The following is a 17742-nucleotide window of genomic DNA, read 5'->3' on the forward strand; positions in this document are numbered from 1 at the left end:
ATAATGTATGTTCGCAATGGTGTATGTTAGTGCCAACGAGAACCCGTTCTGTTTGCAATCTTCATTTAAAGTTGGGCAATTTAACATGGGTTTCAATGGCAGATGACATGTGTGTAGTGAGACCTTAAACAAACAACAAAAAACTTCGCCCTGGACCCGACCAAGAGCGTGCAGTCCTGGGCCCATGCTTATAAAACTAAAGTCTAGACTTTAATAAAGTCCAGGCTTTAACGTAATGCTATTTGAATGGCGTTGCCATGACGTTAAAGTCTGGACTTTATTAAAGTCTAAACTTTAATGTTTATAAGCACGTAGCCAGGACCCTGACTTCTAATTTTCTCACGCCTAAGAATTGCCACATGTTGACATCTCTATATTTTTGTGTGCAACTTACAAGTCAGTCGGCTCAGACATAAATAACCCGTGGGACGCACTATAGCAGTTTAGTAATAGAAATATCATAGACGAGTTTATTATTGTTGTGGAAATATGCAGTGACGTCATTCATATATTGACGTCATTCAAATTCAAAAAATGTTATGCGAGTTATAGGATGCAACATTTTAGATTACATTTACCCCATGAAACAAATTAACAGTTCTATATTGAACAGTGTTTGTTTTTTTTAGTTTGAAAATTGTTTATTTTTGAAAAACGCAAAGAAAACGTTAAGATAAATTTAAAACACAAAAGAAGAAAAATATGCTGTGCGTTAGATAAAACATACCGCAAATAAAGCTGAAGTATTTTATATTTGGTGTGTATGGAGATACAACGACGTCGTCACATTGTCCTGTGGTCGACCGTAGAGGCTTAGTATGACGTAGTTTGGCTGCCATGATCCTAGACTGGTTCCGTTGATATTAAAACAACCAAGAGTAACGCATAATCTCGAGGATTCACATTGGGCACGAGAACCAGGCTACTATGATCATGGGATCTAGAATTTCAGTATGTAGAAGTAAACGTAAAACTGCATGTGTTATAGAAAAGTATGAAGTTGGTAAGCTAATGTTTTGTTGTTGTTGTTGATGTTGACAATTCTGAGACCACTTATATTCAGAATGAATATGCATTACCTGGCTTCTTCAATAGTTTGTATTAAAACGCCGTTACCATTACAAATTGACGTTTAGAATCTTCAATCTCTTGGTTTAACTTTCAAGTTTTTTCCGTTGTTCTCTCCTCCAACGCGTTTTATGGTGCCGAATAATATGCAAAGAGTCAGCAAAATATTTCGACCATTGTCATAATGAAAATAAGAAGCTTCATCAAGGCAGGGCTTTTGCCAGAAGGTAACACAGATATGGCGCTATACCCAAATTGTTTTGCAGATTAATTTTTTTTTTAAAGTTAACCTTTTGACAAAATTATTAATCTTATCATTACTGTATGCTTTTCTTAATCCTAATCCTAAACCAAACCCATTTTCTTTCAGGGGGAGGCTTCCCCATAGTCTCCATTGACTGGTGGTTGCATTCAATTCCATAGTGTGATAAAAACCTTCCAGGGTGGCCTATAGAGGTGGGGTGGGGGTGTTGATTGGTGGGTGTGTGGTTTTGTTTTGTTTTTTTGTTGTTGTTGTTGTGGGGTTTTTTGTGCGACGGGTGCGTACGCATCACACAAAATACAAAAAGGTCCCAAAAAATGTCCTATCAAATTTAGATAACGTTACGTAAACATTGTTTATTTATTATTATTTGTTTTTGCCATTGTTGGTCCTATCACGACCAATCCACCCCACCCCCGCTCATTAAACATCCTGCGTACGGGCCTGCAGGATATAACTGTTTCACAATAAAAATAAAATAAAGGAGCAGAATTGGTGTCTGTGAACGTTTAAATGTTTGTGATGAGCCTATTTAATAATAATAATTAAAAAAATCTTTATCATGTTTACTCTGATATTTTGTCCACTGCCAAATGTGTGTATATGCAAGAGTGGACACGGGAATTTGGGGACAAAGGACAAACGCGCACATGGACCAACTCCTGGATGGGATGGAAACTATATTAACGTGCCCGTATCCAGTGAAGGTTGAGACACGCCCATCCCTGGCTAAACCTCTGACAGCCAGTGACTTAAGTCCGGGACAGGAGGGGAGTGGGGAGTAACTTTGAGGTGGGCGGAATTTGGAATAAAATTAGTACAAGTTGAGAATAACATGTCTGGTCAAAATTAGAGGCCAAACAAACAATGTGAGTGTTCATCCAAAGTTTGAAGGTTCTTTGAGCAATTTAGAAAATAAAGAGTATCGGACTAGGTATAAAGGACGGCCAAAACGTTTGTAAGTCCGAAACGTACATACTGACAGGAGGCAAAGGTTGGCAGGAGGGTTGATGTCTATGTCGAGCTGAAGCAGGTCTAAATGGTCCAAATGGTAAACACCAATCATCACGGCTCTAGAAATTGTTACGATAATGATAACGATGATGATGATGAATCAATGCTGGTGATGTAATGATGATGATTATTATTATCTTTAGCATTTTATTTATTGTTTTATTATTATTATTATTATTATTATTATTATTGTTATTATTATAGTTCCAGAAGTAGAAAACCAGTACTTGGCGCAAGAGGAAGTACGGAGAAGATCCCTGGATTCAGGTAGAGTAGAATTTTGTTTTGTTTAACGGCACCACTAGAGCACATTGACATTGGTTTATTTACCACCGTCTATTGGATGTCAAACATTGGATTATAAAATGTAGACTTCAGAGAAAACCCATCGGCAGCAATGGATCTTTTATATACACATTCCCACAGCAATGGATCTTTTATATACACATTCCCACAGCAATGGATCTTTTATATACACATTCCCACAACAATGGATCTTTTATATACACATTCCCACAGCAATGGATCTTTTATATACACATTCCCACAGCAATGGGTCTTTTATATACACATTCCCACAGCAATGGATCTTTTATATACACATTCCCACAGCAATGGATCTTTTATATACACATTCCCACAGCAATGGGTCTTTTATATACACATTCCCAAAGATAGGACAACATATACCACAGGGGGTTGGGGGTCGACCGAGAGGGTTCAATCCTACCACCAAAGCACCTCAGCGCCCTCTACATCCCGGTATGTGGTAAAAGCGAAAAGGTTTTGAGCACATTGATTTATTAATCATCGGCTATTGGATGTCAAACATCTGGTTATTCTGACATAGTTTTACAGAGGAAACACGCTACATTTTCCATTAGTAGCAAGGGATCTTTCATATGCACCATCCCACAGACAGGATAGCACGTACCACGGTCTTTTATATGCCAGTCGTGGTGCACTGGTTGGAACGAGAAATAACCCAGTGAGCCCACTGACGGGGATCGATCCCAAACTGACCGCACACTAAGAGATCGCTGGCAACAGATGAACCCAGAGACCAATGTTTAATGTTTTATATATAGATAAACAGGCTCACTTCCACTGTTAGAATCCACCGCAGAATTGGTTGATATAAGACGGCCCGTGTTGTATTTGGTGGCATCAATTAAATTACCCCTGCACTTGTCCCTGCACCGGCCTCGGTGGCTTCGTGGTTAAGCCATCGGACATACGGCTGGTAGGTACAGGGTTCGCAGCCCGTTGCCGGCTTCCACCCAGAGCGAGTTTTAACGACTCAGTGGGTAGGTGTAAGACCACTACACCCTCTTCTCTCTCACTTTCCACAAACAACTAACCCACTAGCCCTGATAGCTGAGGTGTGTGTCCAGAATAGCGTGCCTGAACCTTAATTGGATATAAGCACGAAAATAAGTTGAAATGAAAAAAAAAACCACCCAAAAAAACCCAACGTGCCAAGCACCACTGCACCAAACTAGGATTTACATTCTGAACGAACGGCCTGTAATATTAATAAGAAAATATATATACTGTGTTTGAGTGTGTGTGTGTGTGTGTGTGTGTGTGTGTGTGTGTGTGTGTGTGTATGCGTGCGTGTGTGTGTATGCGTGCGTTTGTGACTGTAGAGTGGTGGAGGAGGGGTGACGCTGTTTTGATATGCGGATTTAATATGCGGCACGCATGCACGCACACATTACACTCTGGGTGCAGGGAACGTGTTCCTAAATGTTTCGAAGAGACTAGAACGTGTTCGTGAACGTGTTCCCGTTGTCAAATCCACACCACCTCGCCTGGTGGTGTGACGAGAACGTGTTCGTGAACGTGTTCCCGTTGTCAAATACCACACCACCTCGCCTGGTTGTGTGACGAGAACGTGTTCGTGAACGTGTTCCCGTTCTCAAATACCACTTAGATTTTATTGTTTAAATTGTTGATTTCCGTATATCCGAGTGTTTCTGGTCATCCTGGTGTTTTGTAATACCGCAAAATGCATTTTCCAAAATGATAAAAACACATGTACCTTTGAGAAGTAGCCCTAGTCTGTTTGAGAGAGTTTCTCCCGTTTCAACGTCATGGACTCTTGCTTCACTTTACTGTAACTTCCTGTCATGTTTGTAGATTAACCACACTTATGCTAGGCTAACACTACCAACTGCCAGTGCAGAAAGTTGGTCAACGTTCTGCTGTCACGACTTCTACACGACTGTCCAGTTGCTAGTCTGAGCGCTCTTACAACTCGATTCTCATCGTATAACCCATTAGTTGTTAATCTGGGCGCTCTTACAACTCGATTCTCGTCGTATATCTCATTAGTTGTTAATCTGAGCGCACCCGTCGGTAGTCGGGAGTTGGGGGACATTACAACGAAACCGCTGAGTTGACCAACTTTGTCCTGGCAGTTGACAGTCTTAGTCTAGTATTAGTGTTCATTTTCACTTTGCAAACCGAATTATATATATTTAAATACTGGCGTCTCGTTTATTGATCAGTATATATGAGGCTCTCATTAGTGGTGTAGTGGTCAGGTCAGGTCAGGTCAGGCCAGGTGATATGGTTTAACGTGCACATTCAGAACAGGCTGTTGTAGCGCACGCCTGTCGTGTGCACAGATATCGGCCTGGGCCAGCTCCTTCACCCAGGATAGGAAAAGGGTTTGCCGTGGGTGGCGAAGTAGACTGTTTTGATGCTATTAAATTTTGAATATCCGTAGGATTAAGTCATTTTTGGCGCATCTTGAAACGGTTCATCGGGAAAGAAAGGGGGACGAGAGCGATCAACTGAGCAAAAAGTTACATTTAGCTCTCAGCTTTTAGCTATTAGCAGTTTCACCACACTCGATAAGTTAAGTGCTGCACTAATTTGCTTACGACTGTCACGATGACGTCAATGGGACGCAATGTTTGTGTTTCTATTGGTCAGTTGGTAAATTCCGCTGTTGATAGCTCAATTAACCCGCATTCGGTCAGATATGTGCCACGCGTTGCCAAAAAATATCAAACACGATAGATATTTTCCTCACGACCACGAAAGACGAAAAACTCAGCAAAATCGTCTATACGCGAGAGCTATCAGCTAAGAGAAAAGTTTCAAGTAACTCTCGTGTGCGGTATGCTTAAGATACTAGGTTCTCATAGCGGTACCTACCCACACCACTATATCAACTTCTCTCGCACTAACCCACTGCCTGGACAGACAGTCCAGAGAGCTGACGTACGTGTCCTGGACAACACTGCATGATGATCTGTACGTACAGTGAAGCCAAGGTAAAGATGGTCTTTACAGATATGTAAGCACATGTAAAGATGGTCTTTACTTTAACTAAAATATTATCTTTACTTCACCTTTTGTTTATCTGTAAAGTGGGCCTTTTAGGTACGTAAAGGCCATCTCTACGGCCTTTACCTTTTCAGACAAAGGTCATAAAAGGTTATGTAAAAGTGATCTTTTATACAACTTGTATGTAAATAAGTAAATAATTAAGTAAATTAGTTGTTTCATGCAGTGCAACGTGCTTGAAATATAATTGGATGTAGGCACACAAATAAGTATATATATATATATATATATATATATATATATATATATATATATATATATAAAGTCTTATATTGTATTTCAGAGGGTGATGCGAGAAGTTTGACAAGACTTTACGACATCGGTGAAAACTTGAGTAGAATTGGACAAAACAAAGTCTACTCTGGAGTCAGAATAAGTGACGGCGCCCCGGTAATAACCCCACGTGGGTGGGGGTGAAGGTGGGGGTGGTGGCTGGCGGTGGAGGTGGAATCATTATTTAAAACAACAGATAAAAGATTTACAAATACGTATAAATATACTAACGCTTTTATGTATGTGTGTGTGCCTGCTATGTATGTGTTCGTTTGTGCATGCCAGGCCCGTAGTCAATGGGGATTCGGTCGACCCCCCATACCAGTGACGTTTTTTTTCAATACGCTCCCGGAACAGCCTAAGCAGGGATGTAGCTATGATTTTTAATTTTTAATTTTTTTAAAAAAAAATTGGGGGGGGGGGAGGGGAGCAATTGAGTAGTTAATAGTCTAAAACTCCTTAAACGGTTAAGAAGATAATTTTCTTTAAGTTTCTATAATTGCCCCGATGCTCCCCCCCCCCCCCCCCCCCCCCGCGCTAGCTACGGCCCTGCAGTGGCGTTATTATAATCCGTGGAACAACGCGGTGCCGCAGTATCTCGTCCCGGTAGCGACTGATAACGGTTTGGCTAGAAATTCGTCTTAGTTGAGCAATTTGGCTAGCTGTGGAGGCTGGTGTCCTAAATCGATCCAGAACGTGTCGCAACCGGCTGTATCGATCTCGGGATGGGGTGGTCACTCTCGGTCTGCCTGACGAGTCCTTCCTGTGTTGCTGTAAGGCATCCAACGTCTTAACATAGCGACTCTGCAGGTAGTACTCAACTAAATAACTTCCGGCTGGGTCAAAGTTCGACGTGCACCCAACTTTTGATAGAGAAGTTAACACCACAAGTCCTGTGATTGGTGATGAATGTATGTTGGTTGTAAAAAAAAGATCAGAATGAATGAATGAATGAATGTTTAACGACACCCCAGCACGACAAATACATCGGCTATTGGGTGTCAAACTATGGTAATGCAAACAAATAAAGTGATGATTAACATCAATATAAAAATTCAAGATTTAAACATCACAGATAGATACTGACTTTTACTCAAAATGTATTTGTGCTGTATTGGCAATTCTCAAAGAGAATGTTACACGCCTGCACCACGGTGAGGTTAAACACGCGCAAGGGAAAAAAGATTAGTTTCATCTGGGGAAAAAAAAATCCAATTTTATGTCATCTAATACCACTGTGTCAAGTAGCATTGTGCTTGAAACATGTATGGGGTACCCCCCCCAAAACCCCCCCCAAAACCCCCCCCCAAAAAAACACCTCAACAAACAATTTGTGCGGAACTAGGATAGTCATAGACGCTACCCGTTCTCTCTGAAATGAGCAGCTTGACCCCCATTTTTTTTTATGATTCACTTTAAGGGAGATGGGTGGTAGTATTTATATCCGTGGTGTGTATGTCGACTGATACGCTTCAGGTAGGAGTTTTAGCCACACATGTTACTATTGTCTATGAGATTTCGTTTTGTAGTATACACCCTGCAACACACACACACACACACACACACACACACACACACACACACACCATGTTAGGCAGCATCACTCTGGTTCGCGCCGGCTTGAGGCGTTAAATAGTTAAATGAGTCGGAGACAATCGCCGATGCTGTCCTTTATACCCCTATGTAACGACGTGACAGCGTGTATATTGTGACATTTGGCTGCACGTCCCACGTGCAACGTGTGATTTATCAGTTTCACGTAACGTTGGACTGAAGGCTGAGTTTTGGGGTCAAGGTCAAACTTTGGTTGTGATTTCATTGCAGTGTATGAATACTGTTTACTGTGTGTTCAATGAAATAATATGTTCCTATTGGTCATAGATATATTCAAGTAGCTGGTGTGTAACATAACCTTTTAGGAGAGTATAGTTTAATATAAGCTATTAAAATCATACTGTTTAACTCACCAGTTCACAAATAGGGTATGTCTGTGAAAACATTATCAAAATTGATGAATACTGCACTGGACTACCAATTTGAATATATACGTGTAAAATATATTAGCACAGCAAACGACATTTTGCCTATATTGTCTTTATTCTAACTTATTTACCTGTTAAATTTCAAATTTCAAATTTCAAATTGCTTATTTGTGTACATGGGCTGTTGTTTTCAGATTGCAGTTAAAAAGTTGTTGAAAAAGAAAGTTGTAGCATGGGGTGAGGTAAGAATTAAAACTTATTTTATTATCTACGAAAAATCAATCATGATAGTGAAAAACGTTACAACATTTAAGTAACTTTGTAATAAAATTTGAAAGTATAGTTCAGTAATATAGGAGAGAGAGAGAGAGAGAGAGAGAGAGAGAGAGAGAGAGAGAGAGAGAGAGAGAGAGAGAGAGAGAGAGAGAGAGAGAGAGAGAGAGAGAGAGAGAGAGAGAGAAATTGATTGATTGATTGAAATTGATGTCTTGGTGCGGGTTCTGGGATAAGAACGCAATGCCAGTTAAAAAGTTGTTGAAAAAGAAAGTTGTAGCACGAGGTGAGGTAAGAATTAAAACTTATTTTATTATCTACGAAAAATCAATCATGATAGTGAAAAACGTTACAACATGTAAGTAACTTTGTAATAAAATTTGAAAGTATAGTTTAGTAATATAGAAGAGAGAGAGAGAGAGAGAGAGAGAGAGAGAGAGAGAGAGAGAGAGAGAGAGAGAGAGAGAGAGAGAGAGAGAGAGAGAGAGAGAGAGAGAGATAGAGATAGAGAGTGAGTGAGAGAGTGATTGATGTCTTGGAGCGGGTTCTGGGATAAGAACGTAATGCCTACCATTTTTGTATGAAATTATAATGCTATTCACACTTCAGTTAATTTTCGCTACATATGTTTCAGTTGACTGGGAAACCCGTACCTTTGGAAATTTGTCTGCTGGACAAACTTAAACATATAACGGGAGTTATTAAAATGTTGGATTATTTTGAAGATTACGACTGCTTCAACGTGGTAATGGAACGGCCCGACCCTGTGGCCGATTTGGACTGTGTCATTAATCAACGCGGCCTGATGGACGAACCGACGGCGAGGAGATTGTTTCGACAGATTGTGAATGTTGTTATAAATATTATGACGGCTGGTGTTGTGCACAGATGCATTATTGCAAAAAATATTCTTGTTGACCAAGCAGGATTTATCAGACTTATAAACTTCGGGTATGGCGCTTTTCTAAAGAATAATGTCTTCGATACCCTCCCTGGTGAGTATATTATCTTGGCCATGAATTGAGATTCAGATAGATAGAGAGAGAGAGAGAGAGAGAGAGAGAGAGAGAGAGAGAGAGAGAGAGAGAGAGAGAGAGAGAGAGAGAGAGAGAGAGAGAGGGGGGGGAGAGGTGGAATAAGGATGGGGTGACAAGAGCGAGAGAGAGAGAGAGAGAGAGAGAGAGAGAGAGGTGGAATAAGGATGGGGTGACAAGAGAGCGAGAGAGAGAGAGAGAGAGAGAGAGAGAGAGAGAGAGAGAGAGAGAGAGAGAGAGGTGAAATAAGTAAGGATGGGGTAACGAGAGAGAGAGAGAGAGAGAGAGAGAGAGAGAGAGAGAGAGAGAGAGAGAGAGAGAGAGAGAGAGAGGTGGAATAAGGATGGGGTAACAAGGGATTTTATTTTCTGTTTACGTTGTTATTTGGTGGAGAGAGGTTTGAATCTACAGTCACATGAAAACCTGTTTCACTGACAATAAAAAAGACGACAATTAATAAACAGAAAACAAAGCAATAAATTGAAAAAAGAAAACAAAAGAAAAACACCAAATAAAAATAGGAACAATACATTGGCATAGCCGGAGGAGGACCATGACGCCCCCCCCCCCCCCCCCCACCAATAACATCTTTTACCCCACCACCTTATATTGGGCTGTCTTACAGTCATAACACGATTCACTAGGGTGAGTGGCGGGGTTGTTTGGGTGGATCCCTCCAGTTCAACAACATCTGTAGCGAGAACACCACCACCACGAAACCCCTACACACCACCTGGCCCTCAGGTTCATACAGATTTGAAAAAATCCTTCAATTTGTCACGTCATAATGAAAAGACCTTGAATGTGTCAAAACCCATTTAAAATGCTTGGATTTGAAGAAAAAAAAACATCTTAAAAAGTGCTGGAATTACTTATTTCCGCCGATAAATATTAAAATATACATGTACCTTCCTCAATTTTAGTTTCTCGTAATTCCAAAATTTGTCAACTGGTATTTTAAAATTTTTGTTTTATTGATCATGCTACGTCATTGTATTACAAATAACACAAATTGTTCGATACGCTGTTACAAAAATATATTTCTTACACACCCGTTGGTGAGAACACCATGCGATATTTTTGATAACACATAGTTGTTCACAAACGTACGTTGGTTAAAAATGTATAAAACTCGCTTTCGCTCGTTAGATACATTTTAGAACAACTCGTAGTGAGATAAAATTGGTATCTAACGGCCACTCATGTATTATTCTCTCTGGAATCAAGATTCACCTTGTATAATATTTAAAAAAACACCAATTGTCATGTGGCATGAATCGAACCCACTGCGCCGATTCTCATGGCGTTTAACAGTGCGACCATAGCCACTCGGCTATCCATGTCTATCACATAAAAACGGAAGCGCAATTAACCGTAGTTAAAAAGAAAAGAAAGAAAGAAAGAAATGCAAATGTATTTAACGACGCACTCAACACATTTTATTTACGGTTATATGGCGTCAGACATATGGTTAAGGACCACACAGATTTTGAGAGGAAACCCGCTGTCGCCACTTCATGGGCTACTCTTTCCGATTAGCAGCAAGGGATCTTTTATTTTCGCTTTCCACAGGCAGGATAGCACAAACCATGGCCTTTGTTGTTGAACCAGTTATGGATCACTGGTCAGTGCAAGTGGTTTACACCTACCCATGAGCCTTGCGGAGCACTCGCTCAGGGTTTGGAGTCGGTATCTGGATTAAAAATCCCATGCCTCGACTGGGATCCGAACCCAGTACCTAACTGCCTGTAGTACGATGGCCTAACCACGACGCCACCGAGGCCGGTTAGTTAAAACGAATGCTGACAGACACTGTTCGAAACTAATGTATCAGTTCATATTAAGCGGGCGGGACGTATCTCGGTGGTAAAGCGGTCGCTTGTTGGTCTGGGATCGATCCCCGCCTGTGGGCCCATTGGGCTATTTTTTCGCTCAATCCAGTGCACTACGACTGGTATATCAAAGGCCGTGGTATGTGCTATCCTGTCTGTGGGATGGTGCATATAAAAGATCTCTTGCTACTAATGGAAAAATGTAGCGTGTTTGAGAGCCAATAACCGATTGTTTATAAATCAGTGTGCTCTAGTGGTGACGTTAAATAAAACAAAACTTTAGCTTTAACAGTTTATATTAATATAAATGCACAACCATTTTAATTGCAACAGGGCTAACGGACTCGGGGACTATTAGTCCACCAGCAGAAACGTTGACCCAGTAAATATATTTAAAAACACAAAGTGTCCGTTGTCAGGATTCGAACTTGCTGCACCGATTCGCATATTGCTGTGTCATACCGGCCTCAGTGGCGGCGTTGTTAGGCCATTGGACATAAGACTGGTAGGTACAGGGTTCGCAGCCTGGCACCGGCTCCAACCCAGAGCGAGTTTTATCGACTCAGTGGGTAGGTGTAAGACCACTACACCCTCTTTTCTCTCACTAACCACTAATAAGTAACGCACTGTTCTGGACAGACGCAGATTGCTGAGGTGTGTGCGTGTGTCTGTGTGTGTGTGTGTGTGTGTGTGTGTGTGTGTCCAGGACAGCGTGCTTGAACCGTGATTGGGTATAAGCACGAAAATAGGTTGAAATGAAATGAAATGGTTGTGTTATATTGAGGCGACGCACTGTACCATCCGCCCGAATGGATCCAGCACAAGAAGTACCACCCCCGCTCGACAACGGTGTGGACCCTGGGTATCATCCTGTACTTCATGATGCACGCCACGATGCCCTTTCGGACAAGCGACAGTATTCTGAACGATAAACCCTGGTTGCTAAGCAACTTATCTCCAGGTAGTATAATATTTTATCTTGCTCCTTATTGCATGCGCGTGTGCAGCAGCAGGGGTGGGTTTCGTGGGGTGGAAAGTCCTCCCTGCTCAAGCTAATTTTATATTATTTATAAAAAAAATATATAAAAAAAAGTGTTTTTCTTGGAAGCATGGCCCGACATTCCCCACCCCCTGAAACTTCGCTTGCCATAGTCTAGACCCATCCCTGCATAAAATCCTGAACACACGGCTGTATTGTTAATATGATATTCAGATCAATTACGTTTACATCTTCAAATTCATTACGTTTACGTTTACATCTTCAGATCCATTACGTTTACATCTTCAGATTCATTACGTTTACATTTTCATCTTCAGATCCATTACGTTTACGTTTACATCTTCAGGTCCATTACGTTTACATCTTCAGATCCATTACGTTTACGTTTACATCTTCAGATCCATTACGTTTATATCTTCAGATCCATTACATTTACATCTTCAGATCTATTACGTTTACATGTTCAGATCTATTATGTTTACGTTTACATCTTCAGATCTATTACGTTTACGTCGTTTACATCTCCAGATCTATTACGTTTACATCTACATCTTCAGATCTATTACGTTTACGCCGTTTACATCTTCAGATCTATTACGTTTACATTTACATCTTGAGATCCATTGCGTTTAATCTTAAGGCGACGCCACACGATACGAGTTCCTCGTAGGAGAATAGCCACGCGTATAGCCGATCGTGACAAGACAGCGTTACGATTCCATCTATTATTTCTTCTCTCCTTTTTTGTGGTAACGTTTATTAATATCATAACATATAATTTGTATTATTATATAATGTGTATCCTATAACATTAATGCAAGGTAATGATACCAGGCCCCCCAAACCTGGCATTACCGTATTTCTTTTCTGAAGACAATAAACTTTGAACCCCTCCAAAAATAAAAAGCAAAAGCAAAAAAAAAAGCAAAGCAAAGCAAAAAAACCTAAAAAAACAAACAACAACAACCCCGTTACGATTTTATCAGAATCATCGGTTGCTATGCAATCGGCTATTCTCGTACGAGACACTCATGTCGTATGGTGTCGCCTTTAAGTAACAGTCCTACATGGGAATTGGATTTGGATGTGACGGGGTGGTAGTGTGATAGGCGTAGTTGTTGTGGAGTACAGACGCCATCCCCACCCCCACAACCATTCCACCTCCAGTAGTGTCATCACTTAAGCCTATAGGATCTTTCAAATTGGCATGAAATGTGTGTCAACCAAATTTCAAGTATTTAGAAAAGATGATATTTTTGTCTATTTTGAGTCCTAAGATGTCGTATTTAATTAAAGGGACATACCCTAGTTTCAACCCGTGAACATTAACACTAAGTTTATTTAATCTACAAACCTTTAACACATTTGGATAAAGTTACAACTGAGTGAAACATGAGTCTGTGACTTTGAAATGGTGAAATACCCCCTAAAAATAGAGTAAAACTCGACTCCATAACTGTTACTTCTCAGACGCACGTGCGTTTTTAAAAATATGAGAAATTAATTTTGTGATATTGAAAACACCAAGATGACCAAAAACACTTTAAATGTACGGAAATTTATAACCTAAACAATAAAATGTAAGTAAAGTATGATTTAAGTTATCAAAAACGGTTATAATAGTAAAAAATATGCGTTAGTGTTTAAAAACGAGGGTATGTCCGTTTAAACCAAAGTGGAATTTGATTGACCCTGATAGTTAAATATCAAAGAAACATGAAAGATAGCGATCCCATGACCGTTATTTACCCCCCCCCCCCCCCCCCCCCCACACACACACCGAAAACATCTGGCTGAATTTCAGTTCCTAATGGAACAAAAATCAACAAAGAGACTTCATTTAAATTAAATAAAGTAGACATTTTTTTCTATCATTATTTTGCATTGTATTTAAAATTCGCTGATTAAATTACGATACCTTGTGGCTTGTTGACGCAAAACCGCTATTACGTATAGGGCGCACCTGGACTGCTATGTCTGGAATAAACTTATTATTATTATTATTTAATTTTTTTTAATTATTATTATTTGTTTTAAGGTGACGTACATATAAAATACAATAAGATGGTATTATATTTTGCTTCTTCTTTTCGTTTTGACAGAACTAAAAATCCTAATAAACAGATGCTTGTCGAAGGGTACTTTGGAACGGATCAAATTAGAACAAATACCCAGAAACTATTGGATGAGTGAGTGTTATCTACAGACCTCGTATCTAGGGAGATCAGTTTACATTGAGGGGCAGCATCTATGTATGGGAGTGGGTGGGGCAGACGGCGTACCACCGTCGGTTAATAACGAAGTAAAACGTCAAAGCAATTTAGACAAATTTGAGTTGTTTAAGAATTGTGTTTTTGTTTTTTTGTTGGGTTTTTTTGTGGGTTTTTTTTTCGGGGGGGGGGGGGGGCAGAGACGTTATGCATACTTGGTTTAAACAAGATTTTATATTGTAGATGATTGGTATTCTTAAATGCTGTGCTGCACGATTAATTTGATACAGCCCGTTTGACAAAGTAGTTCACATTTTGTTGTATAAGCTATTTTAGTGGACTTTGGTTTGCACTTTGTGTTTGAATGCGGGGGGTGATAGATAATATAACATGATGGAGTCATCAGTCAACCTGCTTGGCTCTTCGTGACACGCAGAGTCCATCACACTCCATTATTAAACATTACTGTCTCTTAACCCCCCACCCACGCCCGCCCTCGTAACCATAGGTTTTAGGTTTAAAGTCGCACACCCCAGTTTCGGCCCTTGAAAATGGACACCAAGTTTGGTTAGTCTACAAACCTGTAATAGATTTGGATAAGGTTACAATAGAGTTAGAAAAGTCTGTGACTTTGAAACGGTCCAAATACCCTTAACAATAGACTAGACTTTGTCACCATACACGTTACTTCTCAGAGTAAAAATATCTAAAATCGATTTCGTGGTATTAGAAACACCAGGATGACCAGAAATACGTCGGATCTACGGAAATGGATAATCTAGAAACAAATAAAATCTAAGCAATGCATATCTAAGTAATGACAGGCCTTGCTGTTTAAAACGTAGGATCTGAAACGTTAATGACTTCGTCACTTTACTAAGCCCATTGGGCTATTTCTCGCTCCAGCCAGTGCACCACGACTGGTACATCAAAGGCCGTGGTATGTGCTATCCTGTCTATGGGATGGTGCATATAAAAGATCCCTTGCTGCCAATCGAAAAAAGTAGCTCATGAAGTGGCGACAGCGGGTTTCCTCCTTCAATATATGTGTGGTCCTTAACCATATGTCTGACGCCATATAACCGTAAATAAAATGTGTTGAGTGCGTCGTTAAATAAAACATTTCCTTCTTCTTCTTCGTCCCTTTACAGATATTGGCTATGACAGCAGCTGCAGAGATGAAATATCCAGGCACTGTTCGAGGGTATCATTCAATGAGTACGTGGACGTGGAAGACATGGGGTAGAGAAGTCCGCCCAAGGACCCGGGTGGTAGGGCGCTGACTTTCCACAAACTGAATTGCACACAGACATAATGGACAGAATACTAGTGTTCAAACCCAAACTACCGAGACATTTGGCAGCTATAGGAAATGAGGGAGCGGGGTGGCCATGTTTGTAGGTTTCCTCTACACTAAAGCCATGTTAAAATGCTGTGATATTAGCAGTGTATTAAGGCAATACAACTAATTATTATTATAAAAAGAAAGAAGTACATTAAAAGGGACTGACCTGAGTTTCCTGTCACTGTGACATGTTACCGACTAACAGATTCTTATTAATGACTAAACTTACATATTGAAGATGTTTTATTCTTTAGAATATCACTGTCTGTACAAGCAAGGTGTTTGGTGTCGTCGCTGTGACATGTTAACGACTAACAGATTCTTATTAATGACTAAACTTACATATTGAAGATGTTTTATTCTTTAGAATATCACTGTCTGTACAAGCAAGGTGTTTGGTGTCGTCCTACTTTTCGTGGCCATCTTGGATTTGAGGTCAACTTCAAGGTGACCCACAAGCAGGTTTTAAAAGGCATAGTTCACGATGACGAACCATTGAGGAAACATTGACAGGAAAAAGTGTCATTTTTCCTTCGTCTGTAATGTTTGTAGTAGCACAAACTAGATTTTACCTTAAAATCAGTTTGTACGTACAGAACAAATATAATTAGGGGTGGGGGTGTGAACAATATCTGCTGCAGACATTGGCACACGACTGCAAACACATTACATATGCAGACATTGGTATTCTAAGCAAGAAAATAAATTTAATAACATTCAGCGATGTCAGTTACAGTGACATGAAATGATGTCAATTTCATAAACGGCGACTGTTGCAAGCTTGTAGCTGAAACAGCGACTCGTGACGTCAGAAATGCGCCATAACAGGTTCCATGGTATTGTTATAACCCAGGCTATGGAAATACTTCATGTACAATGTATCTAACCGTTTAATGTAGACCATATGGGTAATAAAAACAACTACCAGTATATACGAAGTACATTAATCTTCTTATTTGGCATTTAAAATAAAACAATTTTACACCAGCATGGCTGGTGGGTTTTAAAATACTGCACTCATCGACTTAGTCGTGGATGTTTTGTCTAACTGTGATGTGTTTTAAATATATTAACTCAGTACTCTCAATAATGATATACAATCATGTTAATTTTACACTTTTTAAGTAATATTATTTAAAAACCAACCTCTCATCTGATCTTGTTTTGTTGTTTCTATTGTATTATATTATTGTTATTATTTAACATGCACGCCTGTATGCGAGTGTGCATGTACGGGTACGCATATTTGTGTGCACGTGTGCCTTTGACTGTGTACACTGTGTGTATGCGTGTGTTTATAAAGGGTACATGTGATCATGCACGTGTGTTCACAAAAGGTAAATACGTGCTTGTTCACACGAATGCATATTTGCATGGATTATACTATGTACAGGTGCGTGTGCAGGAAACTGTGTTGCGGGGAGGGGGTGAGCGACGTTTTTAGAGGGAATCGGGTCATGCTAAAAAAAGAGGAAATTTTTTCTTGGAGCTGAAGAGGGATGGGGTCGTTAAACACAAATTCCCTCTGCACACGCACCTGATGTCTGTCTGTATACATAAGTTATAATGTGAATACACAAATTAATGTTAGCGTTGCTGACATTGCACGTATACTTTTTAATAAAATGGTACACTGTTGTAAGAGGTTTATTTTGTCAATTTGACTAAAACGATGATGATAATGACGACGACGACGATGATAATGATGACGACGACGATGACGGTCATGATAAGTAAGACGATATTATGACACGACTCAATTATAACTTCACAAAACTTAGTAAGTTTACATTTGTAATTAGAAGCTATACCTGTTGTACGTTACATATGTTTGGCATCTATTTGACGTAGAAACGTACATCATTACAGAAGATGGATTAGTGTAGACCAATGAAAATGAAATATGAATATTTCAAGCTATATTGTACTATTTGTACTTACACGAATTGTGATTTAGTCGTAGATTTATGTTTAAGTACAAATGTAGGTGTTTTATATATATGTTGTTTGTTTTTTTAAATCTGGCTTGTGAAATGGAAATTTCTCCCTTTCGTTTCAGACATTGTTTCTATACAAGCCTGAAACTACT

General features: G+C 39.8%; 1 protein-coding gene across 2 annotated transcripts; it reads left to right on the top strand.

The window, feature by feature from the left end:
- Positions 1–434: 434 nt before the first annotated feature.
- LOC121389032 (serine/threonine-protein kinase pim-3-like) lies at positions 435–17291 on the top strand. Of its 2 annotated transcripts, XR_005960037.1 has the most exons (9): positions 435–1003; positions 2549–2611; positions 5988–6094; positions 8154–8201; positions 8867–9227; positions 11883–12059; positions 14201–14287; positions 15460–15931; positions 16045–17291. XR_005960037.1 is itself a non-coding variant. In XM_041520630.1 (8 exons), the coding sequence occupies exons 1-8, from the start codon at positions 928–930 to the stop codon at positions 15552–15554; spliced, it is 1014 nt and encodes a 337-aa protein (XP_041376564.1). In that variant the 5' UTR covers positions 435–927; the 3' UTR covers positions 15555–17291. The 2 variants fall into 2 exon arrangements, 1 of the variants encoding a protein (XP_041376564.1); XM_041520630.1 differs by having other exon boundaries at positions 15460–17291.
- The last annotated feature ends 451 nt before the right edge of the window (positions 17292–17742 follow it).

The sequence above is a fragment of the Gigantopelta aegis genome, chromosome 14 (genome assembly GCF_016097555.1).
Source record: "Gigantopelta aegis isolate Gae_Host chromosome 14, Gae_host_genome, whole genome shotgun sequence".
Classification (NCBI taxonomy): Eukaryota; Metazoa; Mollusca; class Gastropoda; order Neomphalida; family Peltospiridae; genus Gigantopelta; species Gigantopelta aegis.

Bases quoted from the DNA above. Each gene is read 5' to 3' on its own strand.
- LOC121389032 (XM_041520630.1), top strand. From the start codon at position 928: ATGATCATGGGATCTAGAATTTCAGTATGTAGAAGTAAACGTAAAACT. The intron at 2,612-5,987 runs GTAGAGTAGAAT...ATTGTATTTCAG, and splicing joins GAGAAGATCCCTGGATTCAG to AGGGTGATGCGAGAAGTTTG. The intron at 9,228-11,882 runs GTGAGTATATTA...TGTTATATTGAG, and splicing joins TGTCTTCGATACCCTCCCTG to GCGACGCACTGTACCATCCG.